At 42.6% G+C, this 21,449-nt stretch overlaps 1 protein-coding gene and 1 pseudogene across 1 annotated transcript; one reads left to right on the forward strand and one right to left on the reverse strand.

Moving 5' to 3' along the window:
- Positions 1-7,174: 7,174 nt before the first annotated feature.
- LOC133928803 (carbon catabolite repressor protein 4 homolog 4-like) lies at positions 7,175-12,184 on the forward strand. The gene is made up of 10 exons (XM_062375292.1): positions 7,175-7,422; positions 7,508-7,587; positions 7,697-7,746; positions 7,845-7,894; positions 8,737-8,806; positions 9,903-10,024; positions 10,408-10,517; positions 10,874-11,024; positions 11,173-11,320; positions 11,668-12,184. The coding sequence occupies exons 1-10, from the start codon at positions 7,307-7,309 to the stop codon at positions 11,956-11,958; spliced, it is 1,188 nt and encodes a 395-aa protein (XP_062231276.1). The 5' UTR covers positions 7,175-7,306; the 3' UTR covers positions 11,959-12,184.
- Positions 12,163-20,614, reverse strand: LOC133928063 (probable folate-biopterin transporter 7; annotated as a pseudogene).
- Positions 20,615-21,449: the final 835 nt, after the last annotated feature.

Genomic DNA, 21,449 nt, shown 5'->3' on the forward strand with positions numbered 1-21,449 from the left:
CAATATTCGCAAAGTCACGTGATATTCACTCGCATACGGTAACAAATACTCGAACTCAAGACCTCACAACCTGTGCGTATGCATGACTCCTCTAACCATCTCAACTATCGTCCGTTAGTGAGTATAGTAGCAAAATAAATCCTTTTGACATTTTATGACCAAACATTTGAATAGCTATTTGGATATCTAAATGATCTCAAATAAAAAGTGATCAACTACAAAGTTGTAGATCTCGTCGAGAGCTACAATTTTCATTTAAAGTTTTCCCCATCCGACTTAGTGTGAAAAAGTTATGAATTTGTTAATGTGAGCTGTTATCGACAACTACTGCAACTTTATTATAATTATTTGGACATTTAAATGACCTCAAATTAAAATGCTTTCAACTACAAAGTTGTAGATCTCATCGAGAGATATAATTTTCATATAAAGTTTTTCCCCATCCGACTTCGTGTGAAAAAGTTATGAATTTTTTAAAATAAGGTGTGGCAATAACAATTATCAGTGGTGGTTCGTAACTAGAACCAGCACTGACACTGATTATTAGTGCCGTTTCGTGGCTGGAACCGACATTGATGACTATATCAATGCTAGTACTAGCCAAGAACCGGCACTGATATAGTCATCAGTGCCGGTTCCAACCACGAACCGACACTATCAGTGTCAGTTCTTATCTTCTCAGTTGTTTTTCAAGCGCGGGAGTTTAAGAATCGGCACTGATATGTCTTCATTGTCGATTACTATTGAACCGACACTAATAGGACGCTACATATGTGGTGTTTGTAATAGTGACCAATCGTTACACGCGTGCCACACGTACTAGCTTGCACTATCGTCGTCCTGCCATCACCTCGCCCCGGTGCAGTGGATGCTACAACAGTGCGCCACGTTCTTGGCCCACCTGCTCATCAATTGTGCTATGTTCCAATGCAAGCCGCTCGTCTCACTCCTGCCGCCACCGTCGCTCCCATCCATGCCTTCCCCTTCTCCACCTTCACCATCACTACCATCGCCTTCTTCGCCTCGGCTCGTTGTCGCAGGGCCCCAGCCGCCTAGCGGCTCACTGTCGTAGCGCCCTGGCCGGTAGCTCCTCCCCGGATTTCGGGTCCCCGTGGGGTCTCGGGTCCCCGCCGAAAGCGGAGCCGGGATTGGTTTTCCACCTAATAAGTATTTCAGAGCCAGGTCGGGTTTGCTATCTTAGGTTTCGATCGAGTGCGTTCTCTCTCCGTCTAGCCTCGACCCGACCAGTTGCCACCCCTATTTTGCACCGTAGGAATGGGTTGTGGCTAGGGTTCGAAAATTCGTCGGTAACCGACCAAAATTCTGATAACCGTCCATCTCGGTCCGGCTCGGTTTCAAAAACAGAAACGGTAACCGAATTTGAATTCAAAAAATTCGAAAAAATAAAAAATAAAACAAAATCCTAAAAAACACTAGACACAATTCTAAGACCTTATGTGAAATTTTGTTTAAAAAATAATGTCGTTTGCATCATATTCTATAGGCAGGAAGTTTCGAAAAAAGGAAAAAAGTTAGCGTGCAGCTCAATTGTTAACTCATGTTAAGGAAACATTTAACATACAAACACATATTTTTCTTGTGTAGAACTTATCTTAAGAGGATCTCTAAAATTGATTTCACTTTATTTAGAGTTTTATTAATTTCTCTATGATTTTTACAAAGTTCACAAGTATAAAGTTGATTTCTCTATGTTAAGAAAAAACACTTTAATTAACTTTTTTATGTCTATTATTATTTTTTCTACGTAAATCATAGTATAAATAAAATAATAAAAGTGGTTTCACTAATTTTTGAGGTGTGATGGGTCAGTTATGAATTAATCTAGTCGCAACACATTTACACAATCCTGCATGTTACAATATCTAATTCATGAGTTCATGTATTTTTAAAAGACATAGGATCATGTAAGAAGACTAACAAAATTAGTTTCATGATTTTTGGATTAGCAAAGTGTAAACTATGCATTTAACTTGGTTTAACAAATACATTTTCTCACAGAAAATTTAAAACTTCTTTATGAGTATAAATACTTTTATCATGTAGATCATGTTACAAGGAAATCAACAAAATTTGTTTCACTTGATTTGAAACTCAGATGAATTAGTTATTGATTTTACAAGATTGAAATAATTTTTAAGTTTTTTTTAACTTCACTGAAAATCGAGAAAACCGCTCGATAAATCGAGAAAACTAAGCGGTTATCAACAAAACCGAGTAGTTACCGACAATACGGAAAATTTAAGAAAACCGCTCGATAAATCGAGAAAATCGTTCGGTAACCGGTTCAATTCGACCGGTTACCGAGAGGCTAAATTCACGAATTTTTCTCCAAATTTTAAATTTTATCAAACAATTTTTGTCCGAATTTTATTCAAATTTCAAACAGTTATCACGATTATCGTGAATTTTCGATAACCGCTGGAGCTCGGTTACGTGAACCTTGGTTGCGGCTGGACAGTTTCTGCAAGCCCTGCAGAGGGCCGAACACGCCCTGAATCAACCGCTGGTTCTCCCAGCAACTGCCCCGTGCTGCACGGCGTAGGCGACATGATAGACAATGGGTGCGTCAATGGCGACACGGGCGGCGGAGGATTGCTCGGCGCGGAAGTCGATGCCGGGACCATTGGTTTCGGCTACACCGGCCTGGTCAGCGCAGACGGCGGCGCCATGCCGGTCGGTGCGGGTGACGATGCTGGCTTGGGCAGAGCCAGCCTAGCTGGTGCAGGCCCTGTCGGCGCATATGGCGGTCCTGTTTTGGCCGAAGTGGATGATCACGTTTCGATGTGCATATTTTTTCTTGGATTCGACCTTCTCCTCCAAATCCTGTTTCCTCTTGGTTCGACATCAAAAAGTACTAATCTTTTGTTCCTGAATCCTGATTACCGTCTCACCCTGACACCCCGTAAGACCTGGTTATTATCTGACAAACAAAAACTAGGAAAAATCTGAAGCATACGAAAGAATTGCCATGTCGCACTAGAGCAAAGGGCCAAAGACACAGAACATAGCTGAAACCCACCTTACAGGACAAAAGCAATCTCTTCAGGACACAGATCTACTGGCAACTGCAGAGAGCTACAATGGAGTGCATTAGGAGCATTCCACAGCCCTTGGTTTGGGGATGGATGGATTGAATCAATCGATACAGTACGCTACAGTCCCTGATGCTACAGTACAAATTCGTGCCACAGTAGAACCAAACACTGTAGAATCAAACAATGTAGTAATTAATTAATGCAGAGTACTGTAGCAACAGACTCATATTACTGTACAAACAGTAATCCTCTGGATTAATTGTCATTAATGCAGAGGATCCATGTCCATCTCTTCATAGTCAACATATATGCTTTCCCACTTTCCTTACCACATAAAACAGTCGACCATAATGCACAGAATACAGGAAATATACAGGAACAAGAAACTACAGGATTGTATACATTATACGAATTTTTGTTTCGTCATGCAGATGACATGTGTGCAAACTAGCAGCAGTGTCTTGTATCGAAATGGGATTTCTATGGATGGAATGTGAAGCTGCACAGAGAGCATGCATTGAGAAGTTTCATCAGGGATTACTTCTCTTATGCCGCACAATGTGCATAACATCCTATGAAGCATTATGAAGTATGATTCTAGAAAAAAAGGCATGATGAAGCATGATGTTAGAGTTCCATCACAAGCAACATAATGACAGGTGAACCTAGTAAAGCTGCTTTCGACAGTCAGGAGCGCCACAGTGGCAAGACAACTTCACGATATTGCCATCTGCCCCAGTGACACTGCCCAGGTGACACCAGGAGTCGTACGAGAGCTCCTGCAACAATTGCATGATAATCTTGGTTCAGAAACAGAAAACCTTTTGTTATGGGAAATGTCAGCAAACGTTGGCAGGTGAAACAGCAGGAAGATAAAAGGCGTAATATGGCATACTGGTTGCACAAATGATACATGATCAAGTGTTGCTGAATTCACCATTGTTTTAGTTAACGCCAGTGCATCCAATTGGTGCTGATTACCATACTGTTGTGATTAAATACATGTTGTGTATCTCAAAGTGTCTTGGTTGGCAACGTGAAAAAGAGTTCTCCAAATAGTATAATACAGTTACGATTTGCATATGTATGATGATAAAACTGATGTTCAAATTCACTTTTGATAAGCAAGGTAAATTGTAAGTATGTAAATACGGAAACGTAAATAAAATAGAGAGACAAAACTCGACACAAGTGATTTATATCTTGCAATTTTGATAGTATGAATGACACCCCTAGTTCACGTTGGAGCTTCACAAAGTATATGCCCTGGTCGGCACAACTCTTCCGGTCACGGCTCTTAAGGTACCAAGTCACTAAGACAAGATCTCAAGTACGATGAGCTACCAAGCTACCAAGGCAAGATCTCACTACTATTCTCTCTTCTGGTCACTTACTGTCATGATCACTTCAGAGCTTGAGCCACCAAGATAAGGATCACTTCAGAGCTTGAGCCATTAAGGCAAGGGCCTCCGTGTCCTACCCTATGACAAAAACCTCATGACGGCCAGGATTCTCGAAACGAGACTCTGCGACCGTTATGGATCCGAACATGAGTAGCCTAACCATAGTCTCCAAATCTGAAGAAAACACGAAAACACACCCCTACCACTGGGGGATAATCCCTGACAATGAATCTAAGGTATACCGTTCAATGGGCGCGTTGATCAACGTTCCTTAGGGTTGGGTCTAATGGACTCATGAGCACGAATATTTTATCCAGGTTCAGACCTTCCGTGAGATAATACCCATACATCTTTTGTATTTTCTTATGAATTGGATGAACTTGTTACAGAATATATTTTTCGATATCCTACAAGTCGGGTCCTCCTATTTTATATACCAGGAGAAAATGTGTACATACAAACGGACCGTGCCAAATTCTATAGATCTGATTAGATGTGGGACTTGGGCCGGGTCGGGCCGGCCCGACCCGATCCCTTCGGGCTTCGGGCCTTTCGGGCCGTGCTAGGACGGCCCGATAAATTGTTCGGGTCAGGTCGGGCTGGCCCAATCCACCTTCAGCTAGGCCCAGATCTGGCCCGAATGCACGATGGGCCTTATCAGGCCGGGCTGGCACGGGCCTAGCACCACCACACTCCATCCTGCGTGAGGGTGCGAACCCATTTTTTACCGAGCCAGACCACCCATTGGGCCCCATATCAAGGCCCGGCCTGACCCATAAATCGGGCCGGGCTGACCCGACCCATCAGTGCTCGGGTCGGGTCGGGCTTAAGCTGCACTGGGCCGTGTTGGGCTCGGGCCGGCCAAAAAATACGGCCCAAAGTCCCAGCTCTAGATCTGACAAAGCCAATTACATCTATCCCATCAGTGAGGAGAAAGATCGGTCGTTGGATCTGACGTAATAAATATATAGCTTTCTAATTCAAATAAATACTAATAATTTCTAAAAATCCTAGAAAATCTAAAAAATCGTAGATTACTTTGAAAAATTCTAGAAAAATTCCTAATTATATAGTTTCACCTGTATTTAATCTTTTTTATCCTGTTTTACTCTTTTTCTACTTGATTTATTACCCACTTTTCAATTATTTGAATATAAATATTGTTTTTTTTGGCAAAAGATCCACTCAGCCTTATTATTGTGAAAGCCTTCATATACATATTGTTTCCTAACAACTTGTTGAGCACCACATATATTTACTCTTGCTATTACCAAAAATTCACTTGGGAAGCTTTCAAAGACTTTAAGAAGGTGTATTCTAGGGAGGTATTCTTTGTTGATTGCTGTGGAGATATCAGTGAAGATAAAGACTATGTTTAGGATTCATTGCAATTATTGGTTCTTCAACTCTTGAAGGTCTCTTTTGTAAGATGAATTATCGATTAAGGTATGGATATTATAATGATTATCTTCAATGAAATTACTATATATTGGAATTGATTCCTAGCTCAGTATATAGATGAGATTGGTTATTTTCTTAGACCAGTCTCGACATGTTGGATATGACAGAAAAGTCTAAAATATGTTTTGAAAAATAACTTTAAGGGTGTGATTGGTTACCTATATGAATGGATCATGGCTCGGTGGATACGTGTAATAAGGAGAAGCATGTTTAGTTGCCCATGTACATGTTCCAGTATGGCCAGTGGATGCAAATGTACATCCGCAGATTAGTCCAACGAATGCAGACTCCTATATCCGCTCATAGTAGCAGATCCACTTATCAGTGTCACAAAAACACTTTAGTGAGGAACGGTGACGCCTTAAGAGGGGGGTGAAGTATAACACATAGAAACCTAAATCAAATTGGCTCAAAAACTTCACAAGATAAACCTATCTCAATTTTTATCTAAATATTCTCTAAATTTATCTAGTATGTCTACTCTACCACTCAAGAGGATTAAAACATATTCTAACAAGATAAATTGCAAGTTTGTAAATACGGAAACGTAAATAATGTAAAGAGACAAACTCGACATAAGAGATTTTTATCTCGTGATTTTGATAGCATAAATAACACCCCTAATTCACATTGGAGCTACACAAAAGGATATGCTCCCGATCGACATAACTTTTCCTATCACTGACTCTTGAGCTTCCTATCACTTACTCTTGAGCTATCAAGTCACTAAGATAAGATCTCAAGTATGATGAGCCACTATAACAAAGTCTCACTACTAGTCTCTCTTCCGCTCACTTGCCGTTGTGATCATTTTGGAGTTTAAACCACCAAAGTAAGGGTTACCGTATCCCCACTCTATATCAAGTCAGAGGGGTCAGCATGCTTAAACCACTAAAACATTTTTTTTCAATATATGACTCCGCTTAACCTGCATATACGGTCTATACGAATAACCAATCGCACTATAAATACGTAGTTTTTTATACATATAAAAATATTGTAGTTTTTTAAATTAACTCATGAAAATCACGTAGAGTACGTTATCCTTGTTGTATTATACGGAAAAACGTCATAATATTTCCACTGTCTGAGTCGAGTAGAAATTCCACCCGAATTGAATTCATATTTAGCATTCATCCTAATCGCGTTCGAATCTGTATCGCAAAATAGCCAGAATGGAACTTAAAGAGATTCACGCGCTACGTGTTCAATCCGTTTCCATCCCCAATCTGGTGACGCTGACGTGAACGCAATCCAAAGCGTACGACCCACCGACAGAAGGGACCCACTTATCAGGTCCGATTCAATCAGGTCATCGTCGGAGCCGTCTCGTCGGCGGCGGCGGAAACAAGCCGCGAGGAACCAACCGAGTTCGGAGCACCGCCGATGCTAAAACCCCAGACGGCCTGGGCAGCCTCTCTCCCTCTCTTCCTCCTCCGCCGCCGCCCGAGATCCACCCCCAAGCCCTCTCCTGCCGTCGGCCGCCGGCTCCCCTTCCTCCCGTGAGCCACGCCCACCCTTAGTCCTCCGCCCCTTTCTTCCTCTCTTGCCTTCTGCGCTCTAACGATTCAGGGATCCGCGAATCAGGGTTTGTAAGCGGCGGATGAGCACGCAGGCGCAGCCCAGGTTCGCCCCTCTGCCCACGGAGCAGCCCGAATCCGATGCGGGTGAGAATTCGTCAGCCCTGAAATCTTAAACAAAGCTAATCACTACTGCTTGCAACCGTGGAACTCTGGTGCAATTGATGTTTACATTCGTTTCGGGTTTGGCTTCCAGGGGCTGCAGGGTACCAGTTCCGGCTGGTCTCCTACAACATCTTGGCCCAGGTAAGGCCGTGTTTGCTTTGTGAAGTTGCTTAGGTTTCGGGCATAGATGGATGATGGAGGGTTGCCAACCGCGCCTAATAATTTTCTGTGCTTTGCAGGTTTATGTTAAGAGTGCATTTTTTCCGCATTCTCCACCTGCGTGCCTCAAGTAAGCTCTTAGTTGACTAGCTGTTTTTACTGTCCCATTGGACTTTCCATACAGTCATGGTACTTATGATTCCGCTGCAACTGAGCGCAATATTCTGATTTAACTATTTCCAGGTGGCTTAATCAAAATAGGTTCGATAAGTGGAACAAAATAATATTGAAATATGTAAATTTGGTGCCATAACCCATCAGACCTTAATCAAATTGGACGAAATGTTTTGCTAAGCAATGTAGCATTTAGATTTTTGCTCCTAAACATATATTATTTAATCCTCACAAAAGATATATACAATATGGGAAATATCTGGCTGCCCATGGGGGTTACCCACCCCTTCATAATTTTCATTTTTTTAGTTTAAAGTTCACTTGGCGACATTACGAAATTATGGCACTTATTTAAATATTATGTACCAGTGTATTCTCATTCAGCAAACATTCTGTAGATTGGTGCCATCAATGGATTTACTAACAAGCTTTACACTACAATATCCGTACTAATTTCTGTATTGAGATACTATTTCTTCTTAAATTTGTAGATATATACATTAAAACATAAAAAGTATTACTAAAATCAAGTTCTTCCTTTAATTTTTGTAAGGGCTTCTGCGTATTTTTTGGAAGTTGCGAAGGTTGGGGGTGGGTGTGGGGATATGATACACTTGAGTTCACATCCATCATGTGTGCTGTTCCTTTATGCTTGCATTTAGCAGGAACAGAGTTTTCCATTCACCATTAAACTAGCTATGGTTGACATTTTGTGTGCCATTCTACAATGGAAAACAATTTCCTCTCTTTCTTTTCCCTGGCCCCTAACTTATGTTCTCTTTCATGTTTGCCAAATAGGTGGAAATCTCGATCCAAAGCTGTTCTAACAGAACTCAAGAGCTTCGATGCTGACCTCATGTGCATACAGGTTGGCCCTCATTTGTGAAGTTTTAACAACACCCATTTCTGTTGTGCCATTGTGTGGTCATATAAAGTATTGTTTACCGTCACTTTGCAGAACATGTTGGCTTTTCAGTTCAAATTATGTTCTTATTCAGTTTGATCTAGGGTTTTATAACACCCCAAATTTTCATAGTGAATGAGTAGGAAGAAATATAACAAATTTGTGCTGATTCAGCATAATTGGCCAAGTATGGGGCAAGCGAGCACCCCCTGCCTCACTCTGCATCATAAACCCCCTATGTCAGGTCTCTTTGTGTGTCCAATCTTGTTCAAAAAAGGAGAAATCCACGCTGCGCTACTCCACTGTTTGACCCCATGTGTCATCACATGTGCAGGCACGGCATTGTATTCTGATACCTATGATTCTCCCATATTAATATTCGTTTTTTGTTGAATCTACAATGTGCCAATTTGGTATTCCAGCAATTCTAGGAAGGTTTAACACTAATTACCACTTCCAATCTAGTATACAATGATATACTAACAGGGGGTGAATATTGTGTCTTACCTAGAATATAAATGATGAGAACCATGAACATGGCAATCTGTTGCTCTTCTCTTCCTGTCCCCCTCTTAGTCCTTTCTGTATTCCTGGCTTTCCTGCCTTTATCCTCTGTCCACAGCTGCTCCTTCTGTTCCTTGCCCAGCACAGGTAGCACAACTTCCTTCCTTTGCTTATTGCGTGACACCTAGGTAGGGACACAACAGCAACGACACCTGGCAATGAGGCAAGAGGTTGCAAGACAGAGTAGGAATGGTGGTGATTTCTTTTTTCTCTTTTTGAGGCAATCCCTCCCTCCCTCCCTCCCTCCTCTCTAGATAGCATGCGCAAGGGGTTTGTAATGTAATGTGAGGTTGGTATGTCTTGATTGTACTTATTTATTCACAACTCTATCACATTTATCTAAAATAATTTATTATTGTTTTATTTATTAACAAATAAAATTTGGGGATGTTGGCATAACCACTCTTAGTGTAACGTGGATCATTCTGTTTTATTTAGAACATTTCTCTTCCGGTTCATGCTTGTAATCAATATATCATTCATGTGACTCTCATAGGAGTTGGATGAGTATGATACCTTCTACAAGAAAAACATGGAAAATTCTGGATATTCAAGTATTTACATTCAGCGATCTGGAGACAAACGGGATGGCTGTGGTATATTCTATAGACCGAAAAGGTATCGATATTCTCATACCACAACAGTTACAAATTTCAGGAAAAAGTATCATTTAACTTCACCCATCAAAATATGTGTTCTCTTGCATTCAGTTTACTTTGGGTCTTGTTGGGTTTCATCTCTAGCCTACCCCAACTAGTTTGGGACTAAAAGGCTCTGTTGTTGTTGCATTCAATTTACTTTGCGGCCGATTTCATATGAAAACTGATCATCTTAGCTATGTGTATTCATTTTGGGGACACACTTTTTTGTGAATAAATGACTATTGATCGAGAAAGCTGGACATGGAAAATATTGGATCTTCTAATAGTTTCCAACTTTGTGCAGTGCAAAAGCATTTTTACTTCATCCTCCCCCTTTTTTTTACCCTGTTACCTTTGCAGTGCAGAACTGGTGCAGAAAGAAGGAATACATTACAATGATTTGGTGGAAATATATGCTCCTAGTGATCATGTAAATAATGCCCCGTCAAATAATTTTTCGCCAGAAGAAGGTAACGGGAATAGTACCTGAACGTAAAAATCTCCTGTGAATCACACAGTGGGGGAGCCCCGTCAGTTGAATGTGAACCTTTAAAGTTGTAAACTGGGCTAAACATGCTACTGACAAATTATATATTACTTAGTTAAATTTCAAAAGAGAATAATTCCAACAAACATCCAAACTCAACAGCTTTGCCCTTAACTCTTAATAAATCTGTCTTTGGATATGTATTATTTATCAGTTGCTACTGAGGATACAGAGTTATCCAAGTTCATATGCTATAGTTATTTTCTGTACTTTGGCTTTATCTCTTCCCTGGTCTGATGCTTGACTGAAGTTAACGCTGCGTGATGTTTTTTTTTTCAGAAATGAATCCAAAATCAGATAATAACAAGCGAGGAGATCCAAATGATCCACGCGTAAGAATGAAGCGTGACTGTGTTGGTTTACTCGCAGCTTTCAAGCTTAGTGATCCTTGTGATCATATTTTAATTGTGGCGAACACACATATTTATTGGCAAGTGAAATAACCAATTATTTATACTATCTCTTTTGAAGATTTTCATAATCCACTGTATCTATTTTTTTTTTTTTGTCTAGCTATTATTGGTTGACAACTGTTGCCAGCACATGTTTAAATCTCTTGCTCATGCATAATTTTGTAGGGACCCACAATGGATTGATGTAAAGTTGGCCCAGGCAAAGTATCTTCTTTCGAGAGTCTCTCAGTTCGAGAAACTCGTCTCAAATAAATTTAACTGTAAATCTTCTGTGATCATTGCTGGTGACTTCAACTCGACCCCTGGTGACAAGGTATGTCTTGCATTTATTTCACTGCATTCTGAAGATGACTGACTTTCAAAAGCGTCTTGTGGCTCTTTTGCTATTGTCTTCACTGAACGATTTAAAAAACTCAACGCATATGCTCACATTTACTCCAGTCATCTGTGTGTGGCATATTGGTCTCATGACGAACATAATCTGTTGCACAGTGGTGATTTGGGGTTCAATAGCTGCCTTTGTTCCTGTGCTAATGATGCTTTTTATATGGCTCATGCATTCCTATTAGATAAAGATACCTCAGTTTGATTAATTTATTTTTCATTCCATCTCAATACAACCTTGTTCCACCTCATTTAATTGAGTACTACAATTTTCAGGTATACAATTACCTTGTATCAGCCAACTTAGAATCCACAGATGAAGCTCCCATCAAATTACGCAGCCTTTATGCTGCGAATGGAGGGGAGCCAGAGTTCACAAACTGCACTCCTGGTTTTACTGGAACGCTGGACTACATATTCTCGTCGGATGGTAGTTCAATAAAGCCTACTAGCCTACTTTGTTTACCAGGAGGGGATTCTGCGAACGTGCAAGGAGGCCTCCCCAACTTTCAACATCCTAGTGATCATTTACCAATTGGTGCTGATTTTCTGGTAGTTAACAGCTAGTACAAAAGCTGATTGCATTTTCTACTGCAATAGCAAATGCCCCAGAATAATTTGCAGTGTTTGGGCAATTCAGGCTTCAGAGTTAAAATGTTATACCTCAAGGCACATTTCCTTGTTTTTTTTCTTTTCTTGTAGAGCCAATAGCAAGTAACAATACCAACTAAAATGTTCTTTCTATATTAGTATGATGGTGTGGATGAATATGGCAGATTTTGTTCTTCCTTTACTTTTGTATGATGGTATGGATGGATATGGTAGAGCTTGGTACCATCATTGATTCATGCACCTGTTTTATGGTCCCGGTAACATCTGTAAACTGCAGCAAAGCTCTAGTTAGACAGGTAGATGATGTCAGCTGGAGAGCGCAGCTGCATATGTGGTTCCAACTTCTAGGGTTGAACACAATTCAACAAATTCATGTAGTTGAATGAATTTGTTAACATGGGAAAACATTCGAAAAAGTAGAAAATCCACATCGAGCTGAATGCTGATACCTTAGATGTTCTGGAAGATCTGAATGGGAATGACGGTACTTCGCTCACAGTTTTCAGAAGGTAAAGCCTAACAAGCACCAACACAACATCTCCAGGTGTATTTTACTCTTCTTTCTTCTCCTTTTCTCTCCTCTCTTTGATCATTGATGAGAAGCACAATGGCAGCATTGTGCATGCAGCCTCAATCAACAGGCAAGCTGGTAGTGCTGAGAAATCATCTCCAGATACTCCCATGAATGCAGCAAGTGCAACTCCAAGATAACCGCTGACGTAGCAAGGGCAAGTGCAGACATGCCAAAGGCCATAACTGATCCCTCACAGGCAGCAGAGCAAAATTTTGCAACATGAACACTGAAGGGCAGAACCTTGAAAAACATAAGACCCTCCAACAATCCTGAGAACACAATTGTGTATATGGAGTCTGGTATCCCAATCTTCCTATATATTCCTTGAACAAATAACACATCTGACAACATTATGAATGCTGTGACAAACTGCAGAACTAATAGGACTTCACATGCGGACATTGTTTTAAAGTACTTGTTGTATGACATGCTCCAAGTCAAGAGAGCCACTTGCCCAAACACCTTTGGTAAACCGATAACTGATGAGTCTAGTCTTAACACTTCAGTCTGATAGAAGAACATGGTCCCAAGTAGAAACGGTATGACGGCATAAGACAGTGAAAACCGTATGATTGACCAAAACATTTCGCGCATACACAGGGCACATGATAGCTCTTTGATTTGTCTATGGATGCTGGAGATAGATTAGTAGCTGCCGTTGGTAGTATGAGGGAGCTCTCAGGTATAGCCACAGTAGTGATGAACTGGAGCAGAAGGATTGCAAAAAACAGAAACATGATTTTGGGAGAAAAGTAACTGAGAGCAATGCCACCAAGGAGGTTTCCTAAAGCACCAGCAGAAGAAAAATGGTAAGAACTGGAAGCACCAAAGTTGCTCAAGAGGAGAAAAATGGTAAGAACTGGAAGAGAAATAGCTGGCCAAAGGGCAATTGGTAACTATGAAATCGCCTGCAAGAAAGCTGCAACCACAACAATGAAAAGGCAGGTTAGCATGGTAATCTTATACTTCAGCCAGAAACAGTAGCAACATATCACAGAGTAAGCGTTTCCGGAGAGTGGAGACACTAGTAATGATTTTTACAGTGTTTATTAGTAGTTACACAGATGCCCTTAGACACCTGATAGTGTCAGCCGTGCCAATAAATTTCCAACTTTTGGCCTGCCAAGTCCCTAACATCACTTGGTTGGACTAACGACCCATCCATTCATCAAGTGATTGAAAAAGAAATAATAAAATAATCCCAAAAAATTCTTTGTATGGCAACTTAGTTCTCTGGATTCGCTTGGCTGTATCTGCTGGGTACTTCTCAAGGCATATTTTCTGTTAGTTAACTTATGGGATTGACGAATGGAGCTAAGTAGCTAACTATTAAACGTTTCAGGCTAAATTGAAATACAAAGACTCAAGAGATGCTAGTCAACTGTTTATATGATGTTTGTAAATTGAGATGTAGACTAAATCATATTGATCTATGTATGTATCTACAGTTTAAGTTATGGGACGTTGGAATACGATGGTTCACCATCCTTGAAGAATTTCATCATGGCACTTGTTGTGCAAGAAGGCATCTTTTAACAGCAAGGGCCACATCAAAAGTTGACAGAACACTCATGCGTGATCTAGTTGGGTTGGGAATGTTCTTACTTGTTGAATTGTGAATTTGTAACATCAACAAGAGAGCAAATTAGGTGGAACACCGGTGTTACGGTCTGCACTACTGTCTGCACTACGTCCGGCACACACTACAGGCCATAAGATAATGAAGCGGAAGGTGATGTTCAGAAGAGTGCATAAGCTATTAGCGTGGGGATGGCGTGAGTGTTAGCGTTGGGCGTTGGCAATGATGTAAGCCACGTTGGTGTGGCGTGTGTGTGGGCCCACATCGGGTATAAAAGCTCATGACCCTCTCTCTGTACGGTACGGTTGAACTGGATATTAAACACGAATAGCTCATGGCATAGCCGTGATCCTCCCTCCTACCTCTCTCTCCCTCTTTGATTCCTCTTTCTCCTTCTTCTCTGGCAAGCACGACTCATCATCGTCGCAAGGACGATGACAGTTGGTATCAGATCTATCACCTCCTTCTTCTGCTTTGACCGATCGCGCTCGCTGCTCACCGCTCGCCATGGAGGACCCGTACACAAAGCCCCAGTACTTTTTGCGTCAGCAGCAAAAGACGCAAGTCATGGAAGAACAACTTGCAGTGTTCATCAAGTCGTACCATGAAGACACCCTTGCAATGCAAGCGCGGATGGAGACCCGCCAAAGATTGTTTGAAGACTGGCAACCCGACTTGGAGACTCACGTGTCGGATCTGCAACATGCTGTCGAAGATCTTCACCAACAAGTCGATCAAATCGAGAAGCATCCCGTGATTGCTCCATGATCGGCGAAGTCTGCAACAACACTGACGCACACCACGACTCCGTGTTGGGGTCGGTTCTGAGAGAATTGCGCTCCGGACAATTTGACCACAACAATTTACACGAGCACCGGGGACTGGCGTTTAGGAGCGTCAACACTCTCACGTCCACCCTGGTCAAAGGTGCGCACCAATTTTATAGTCCTTCATTGATGGCTCCCGTGGATCATTCTCATCGGTCCAATTCTTATGATAGTTCGTTGTTTTCTGTTGGGAGCCACTTTAAACTTGAGTTCCCTTACTTTGATGGCGAGAATTCGCAACTATGGAGGAGTTAATGTGACGACTACATCGAGGTGTATTCAGTACCACCAGGGATGTGGGTTTGCATTGCGTCGTATCATTTCTCTAGCAACGCGGCGATTTGGTTGCAAGCCTAGCTCTGTGGCTGATTTGGGAGTGACCAATATCAGGAGCTCATTCAACAGTTGTTCGATCTAAGGCAGACCACCACTGTGGAGGAGTACATGGCACGGTTTCAACCTGTCATGCACTCTATTTTGGCACATAATCAAGCTTTTGATCTAGTGTTTTTCACTACACGCTTTTTTGATGGGCTTCGGGAAGACATCAAGGCCATGATCGTGCTACATAGGCCAAATGATCTTGATACAGCACACGCGCTGGCGTCACTGCAGGAGAGTGTGGGCGTGCCTTCTTGATTTCGGAGCGACCGGATGGGCGAAGGTATGAGCATGGTTCGAGAAGGACTACATGCATCAATGGCTCAGGTTCCTTCTGCAAGAGCATCTGCAGATGGACCTACAACGGATCGACGCGGCGTCGGGAGCGCAAGAGTTGCTAATCGCCATCAGACTAAAGACCGACGTCAGATTGAGGACTAGCTATCAACACTGAGAGCATATCATTGAGCTCGGAGATTATGCTTTAAATGTGGAGAGAAGTGGGGACAACAACATAGATGTGCAACCACTGTGCAACTTCATGTGATGGAGGAGTTATTGGATATGCTTCAAGATCATGATTCAGTGGAGATTCAAAACCTGGAAGATGAGTCTAATAGTGACAATCTGATTACTATATCATAAGTGGCAGTCACTGGAGCTAATGATGCCTGAACAGTGATATTGTTCGGTATGATTGGTGATCAAAAGATGCTTATACTCGTGGACTCAAGCAGTTTACATAGGTTCATTAATTCTCACACTGCTGCCAAAATTTCAGACAAACAATGTCCAATTCCAGCAATACGAGTGAAGATTGCTGATGACGGTTACATGCACTGTGACCGAGAGATCCCTCAGTGTAAATGATGGACATAAGGACACACTTTCAAGAGCAATCTCCGAGTGCTTCCTCTTGGTTGTTATGACATAATCTTGGGAATGGATTGACACAATGAGCACAATCCAATGGTGAATCAATGGGATTTGAAAAGGATGACTTTCAGACACAAAGGAAAACTGATCATGCTGCAAGGTGTGACAACTTAGTTAAATCACTGCAAGGTTCTTTCAGCTATACAGCTTGATAGTTTACTGAACAATAATTCAGTTGAACACAATGTGTACCTGTCAGAAGAAGCTCCACTAGGGACTATTGTCGTACCTGACACAGTAAAGGAAGTTGTGCAGAAATTCAGTGATATTTTCACTGAACCCACAACTTTGCTTCCTCATCACCATTGGATCATCACATTCCTCTGATTCCTGGAGTAAATCTGGTCAGTATTCGCCCGCATCGCTATACTCTGGAGCAGAAAGCTGAAATCGAGGCTTAGGTTGCAGAGATGCTGAAAACTGGATTGATCAAACCTAGCAACAGTCCATTCTCTTCCCCGATTTTGTTGTCCAGGAAGAAGGAAGGTACCTGGCGATTTTGCATCAACTTTCAACAATTGAACACGATCATAGTCAAGAACAGGTACCCCTTATTGATGAATTATTGGATGAATTATTAGGAGCCTCATGGTTTTCCAAATTGGATTTGCGGGCGGGTTGTCACCAGTTTTGGTTGCATGAAGGGAATGAACACAAGACCGCATTTCAAACCCATCATGACCATTTTGAATTCCGTGTGATGCCTTACGGGTTGTATAATGCGCCAGCTACGTTTCAAAATGCGATGAATGAGATTCTAGCTCCATTACTAACGAAGAGCGTACTAGTTTTCATCGACAATATATTGGTGTCCAGTTGTTCTCTCGAAGAACATTGCATCCATCTTTGACAAGTGTTCAGTATACTGCGTGAGCATGGTTTGAAAGTGAAGCTTCCCAAATGTGCCTTTGCATAGCAAACCATCACTTATCTAGGTCACACTATTTCAAAAGATGGAGTATCTCTCGGGGATAAAATCAAGGACGTTCAGAATTGACCATTGCCTGGTGATGCTAAGGAGCTCCGAAGTTTCTTGGGACTTGTCGGTTATTACTGCAAATTTATGAAGGATTTCGGTCTTATATGCAAAGCAATGACAAATGCGCTCAAGGAAGAGGCCATCTTCAACTGGACACCCACAACAAGATAGGCCTTTCAGGAGCTCAAGGATCGATTCATTAAGGCACCAATACTTCTATTGCCGGATTTTAGTAAACAATTTGTGGTAGAGACTGATGCCAGTGATCGTGGAATTGGTGCCGTTCTGATGCAATGTGGCCATCCAATCACCTATCTCAGTAAGGCATTAGGTCCAAAAAATCAAGGTCTAGCAACTTACGAGGAGTGCCTTGCAATGATATCGGTGATAGACCACTGGCGTGCCTATTTACAACATTCCTAATTTATTATCCGCATTGACCACCAAAGTTTGATCCACCTAACGGTGCAGCGTATCCACACACCTATTTAGCAATGGTCCCTTACTAAACCCATGGATTTGATCTATCAGATACAGTATAAGCAGGGTCAATTTAATAAAGTGGCGGATGCTCTCTCTCGCCGACCTCATCGGTTGTCGGATGAAATGCTAGCAATCACAGTGTGTCGTCCTGCTGGGCTCGAGAGCCTTGTTAACTGCTATACGAAGGAACCCTTTACCAAGCAGCTTCTTGTGGAACTGTTCTTACCAGGTAACACTCATTCGAACTATTCTCTCAAAGATGGGGTTATCTGGTTCAGAGGGCGTATCTGGATTGGGGTTGACAGTGAAATTCATCGTCACATTATCTCAGCTCTCCACGACAGTGCCTTAGGTGTAGAATCTGGTTTCTTTGCAACATATCATCATATCAAACGCTTGTTTGCTTGGACTAACATGAAATAGGTGATCAAACATTTTGTGCAACAATATACAGTCTGTCAACAGGCAAAGATTGAAAGAACTGCCCCTCCTGGACTACTCCAACGCCTCAGCATTCTAGACCAAGCTTGGCTTGTGGTCACCTTGTATTTCATTGAGGGACTCCCAAAATCAACTTAGCATGACACTATCCTAGTGGTGGTAGACAAGTTCAATAAGTATGCGCATTTTATCTTGCTGAAACACCCCTTTACAACACTTCAGGTGGCTAAAGTATATATGAGTCAAGTGTTTAAACTTCATTGTCTTCCGCAAGCTCTTGTTTCTGATCGTGATAAGATCTTTACAAATACATTGTGGCAAGAGCTTTTCAGGTTATCTCAAACTGAATTGCAGATGAGCTCCTTTTATCACCCACAATCGAACGATCAAACCAAATGGGTGAATCAATGTCTTGAGACTTACCTTCACTGTGCAGTGCAGCTTGCCAACCGAATGGGTGAATTAGTGCCTTGAGACTTACCTTCGCTGTGCAGTGCATGCTTGCCCCAAGAATTGGTCTCAGTGGATTTCTCTTGCGGAATACTAATATAATACATCTTACCGTACATCTCTTGGCATTACACCGTTTGAAGTGCTGTATGGATACAAGCCGTGAGATTTTGGAGTGCCAGTAATAGCTGATTGCACTGTTCTAGATTTGGTTTCCTGGTTGAAAGAACGCGTAATACATGACTTGCTCCATCACCATCTGAATCGTTCTCGGAATTGCATGAAACAACAAGCTGATAAGCATTGCACTGCATGGGAATTTCAAGTCGGGGATAACGTATATTTGAAATTGAAACCATATATTCAGTCATCGGTGGCGCGCCGACCAAATCAAAAACTTGCATTAAGACATTATGGTCCATTTGCAATTCTATCGAAAGTGGGTACTGTGGCATACAAATTGGATCTTCCATCGTCAAGCCAAATCCATCCTGTGTCGTTCATGTCTCACAACTGAAGCAACTCCCAGTTTCTTCTTTCACTTTTGCAGCATATGCAGGTGCCCGAGAGGATCCTGGAGCAGAAGCTGGTCAAACGTGGGCGCTCCACAGTTGCTCGGTGTTTGATCAAATGGCACAGTTTGGATGCAAACATGGCGACTTAGGAAGACCTTGAAGACCTCCGCCACTGTTTTCCTAATTCGCCGGCTTGGGGACAAGTCGTCGCTGAAGGGGAGGGCAATGTTACGGTTTGCACTTCGTCTGACATGAGTTACAAGTCATCAGACAACGGAGCGGCAGACAATGTTCAGAAGAGCGTAGAAGATGTTAGCATGGGGATGGCGTGAGTGTTAGTGTTGGGCGTTGGCATGATGTAAGCCGCGCCATGTGGCGTGTGTGTGGGCCTGCATCAGGTATAAAAGGAAGCGGACCCTCTCTCTGTACAGTACGGTTGAACTGGAAATTAAACACAGTCAACTCACGGCATTGCCATGTTCCTCCCTCCTACCTCTCTCTTTCTCTCTGATTCCTCTTTCTCCTTCTCCGGCAAGCACGACTCATCACCTTGTGACGGTGACAACCGGGTAAAAGTTGTTGTTTTTAAAGGCAAATCAGAGAAAAATGTAGATAGAATCTAATGGTAATCAGAAAAAGAAAGAAAAAGTGAAAGAAAAAAGGAATGGGTGAGAAGAATCAAGAGGACAGGTAAGCGTAAAAATATTCTTCTCGGCGATTTCATTTGCCATGGGGGACACATGTATGAACATCACGCGAGAAAAGAATGTGAAAGATCTAAGTTTGGTTATTACATCAATGTCAACAGTCAAGACAGCGCAAAAGGAGAGTGATACAATTGCATATTCCCGCTCTTCACTAACACACTCTAATGGACCCAAATATCACGTGAAATTCAAGAGCTAAATTAAAGAGAATTCTTGTTTCAACAAAAAAAGGAGATCTCAGAAAAAGGCTAACAAAAATCCTGTCTGTGGGATTGACCAAGGAAAAGAAATGAAAAATACATATAATTCCCAAATTCCTGAGCACGGATTCGGGGGCAAATTTTAAACAAGTTCTGGAAAGTTGCGTGACATGAACTGCTGGTGGCAGAGGAGGGTTCGGGATCTGGACAGGAAATGCAGGGGAATGGAGAGGATCATGGGAGGAGAGCATATCGCCGATGGCGACGTAGGGCAGGCGTCAGTGTCCGCGTATGGGGACGACGTCGAAGAGGAGGTCGAGTAACTGCTTAGCGACCATAGGCAATTTGGCGGAGGCTTGGAGGATCTGCAGCGAGGAGGCGGCGACGCCCATGCCGTCCTTGAGGAAGAAGTTAACGCCCAGCCACGGGAAAAGCCGGAACCCCTGCACCCAGAACCCCACCCCAATCACCAGCTGCCGCCTTGCCACCGCCTCAGCCGCCACCACGGCCCTCACCTCCTGCTTCTCCTCCTTCTCCATGGCTCCACCTCTCCTCCTCCCTCCCTCCCTCCCTCACTGCAAATCCAAATCTTGATATCCTTTGCTCTGCTCCTCCCTATCCAAGAGGAGAAGAGCTGGAGATGGTGGTTGGTGGAGTGATGAATCGATCAATTAATCGAATTGATATCGGTGTAGTGGATCCACGGTGCGAGGAGGAGCAGAACACAAGGTGGAAGATCGAGGAATCAGGGTTCAATTTATCGATGGTAACTGTCGGAGGGTGAACTCCTCAAGCGGGGATCCGGAGGGACCCCCTTTGAGATTCAGTCGGGGGATGATTCTGAATCCATTTTGCGGGTGAAATAAATGTGCGCAAATGGGATGCAGGTGGAGTGGAATGATCGGATGCAGGAAGTAGTAAATGCTCAGGAGATTTTTAGACAGGTTCGGGCCGCACTGAGCGTAACACCCTACTCCTGTGTGTGTGCTATAAATGCTCTGAGAATATCTCTCTGAGTGTTCACTGGGTTACAAGAAATATTTGTTTAGTCTAGAGCTTCGTGCTCCTTGTTCTTCGGCTGATCTATGCTTCTGGCTTCATTGTTGTCCAACTTATCTGTGCTTTCTCCTTACTCAGTCCTGCCTCATTCTTCGGTGAGCCCGCCCGGCATATATACCCACTGGGGCGGTAGCGTGCCCAGAAAGGGATGGCGCGAGTTCCAAGACGTCATAAATGGAAAGCAACCATCATGGGTTGCTGCGCAAGGTGACGGGAAGGGTTGAAAACGCGCCCCGTTCGGTGTTGTTCGTCATCATGCCGTTCTTCAACGGGCGCTGCAGGACCTGTGCATTAAATATCCCCACGCCTCCCTGC

The sequence above is a fragment of the Phragmites australis genome, chromosome 9 (assembly GCF_958298935.1).
Source record: "Phragmites australis chromosome 9, lpPhrAust1.1, whole genome shotgun sequence".
In the NCBI taxonomy this organism is placed as follows: Eukaryota; Viridiplantae; Streptophyta; class Magnoliopsida; order Poales; family Poaceae; genus Phragmites; species Phragmites australis.

Coding starts and splice junctions, on each gene's coding strand:
- LOC133928803 (XM_062375292.1), top strand. CDS start 7,307: ATGCTAAAACCCCAGACGGCCTGGGCAGCCTCTCTCCCTCTCTTCCTC. Junction 7,423..7,507: donor CGCCGGCTCCCCTTCCTCCC/GTGAGCCACGCC, acceptor TCCGCGAATCAG/GGTTTGTAAGCGGCGGATGA. Junction 11,321..11,667: donor ACTCGACCCCTGGTGACAAG/GTATGTCTTGCA, acceptor TACAATTTTCAG/GTATACAATTACCTTGTATC.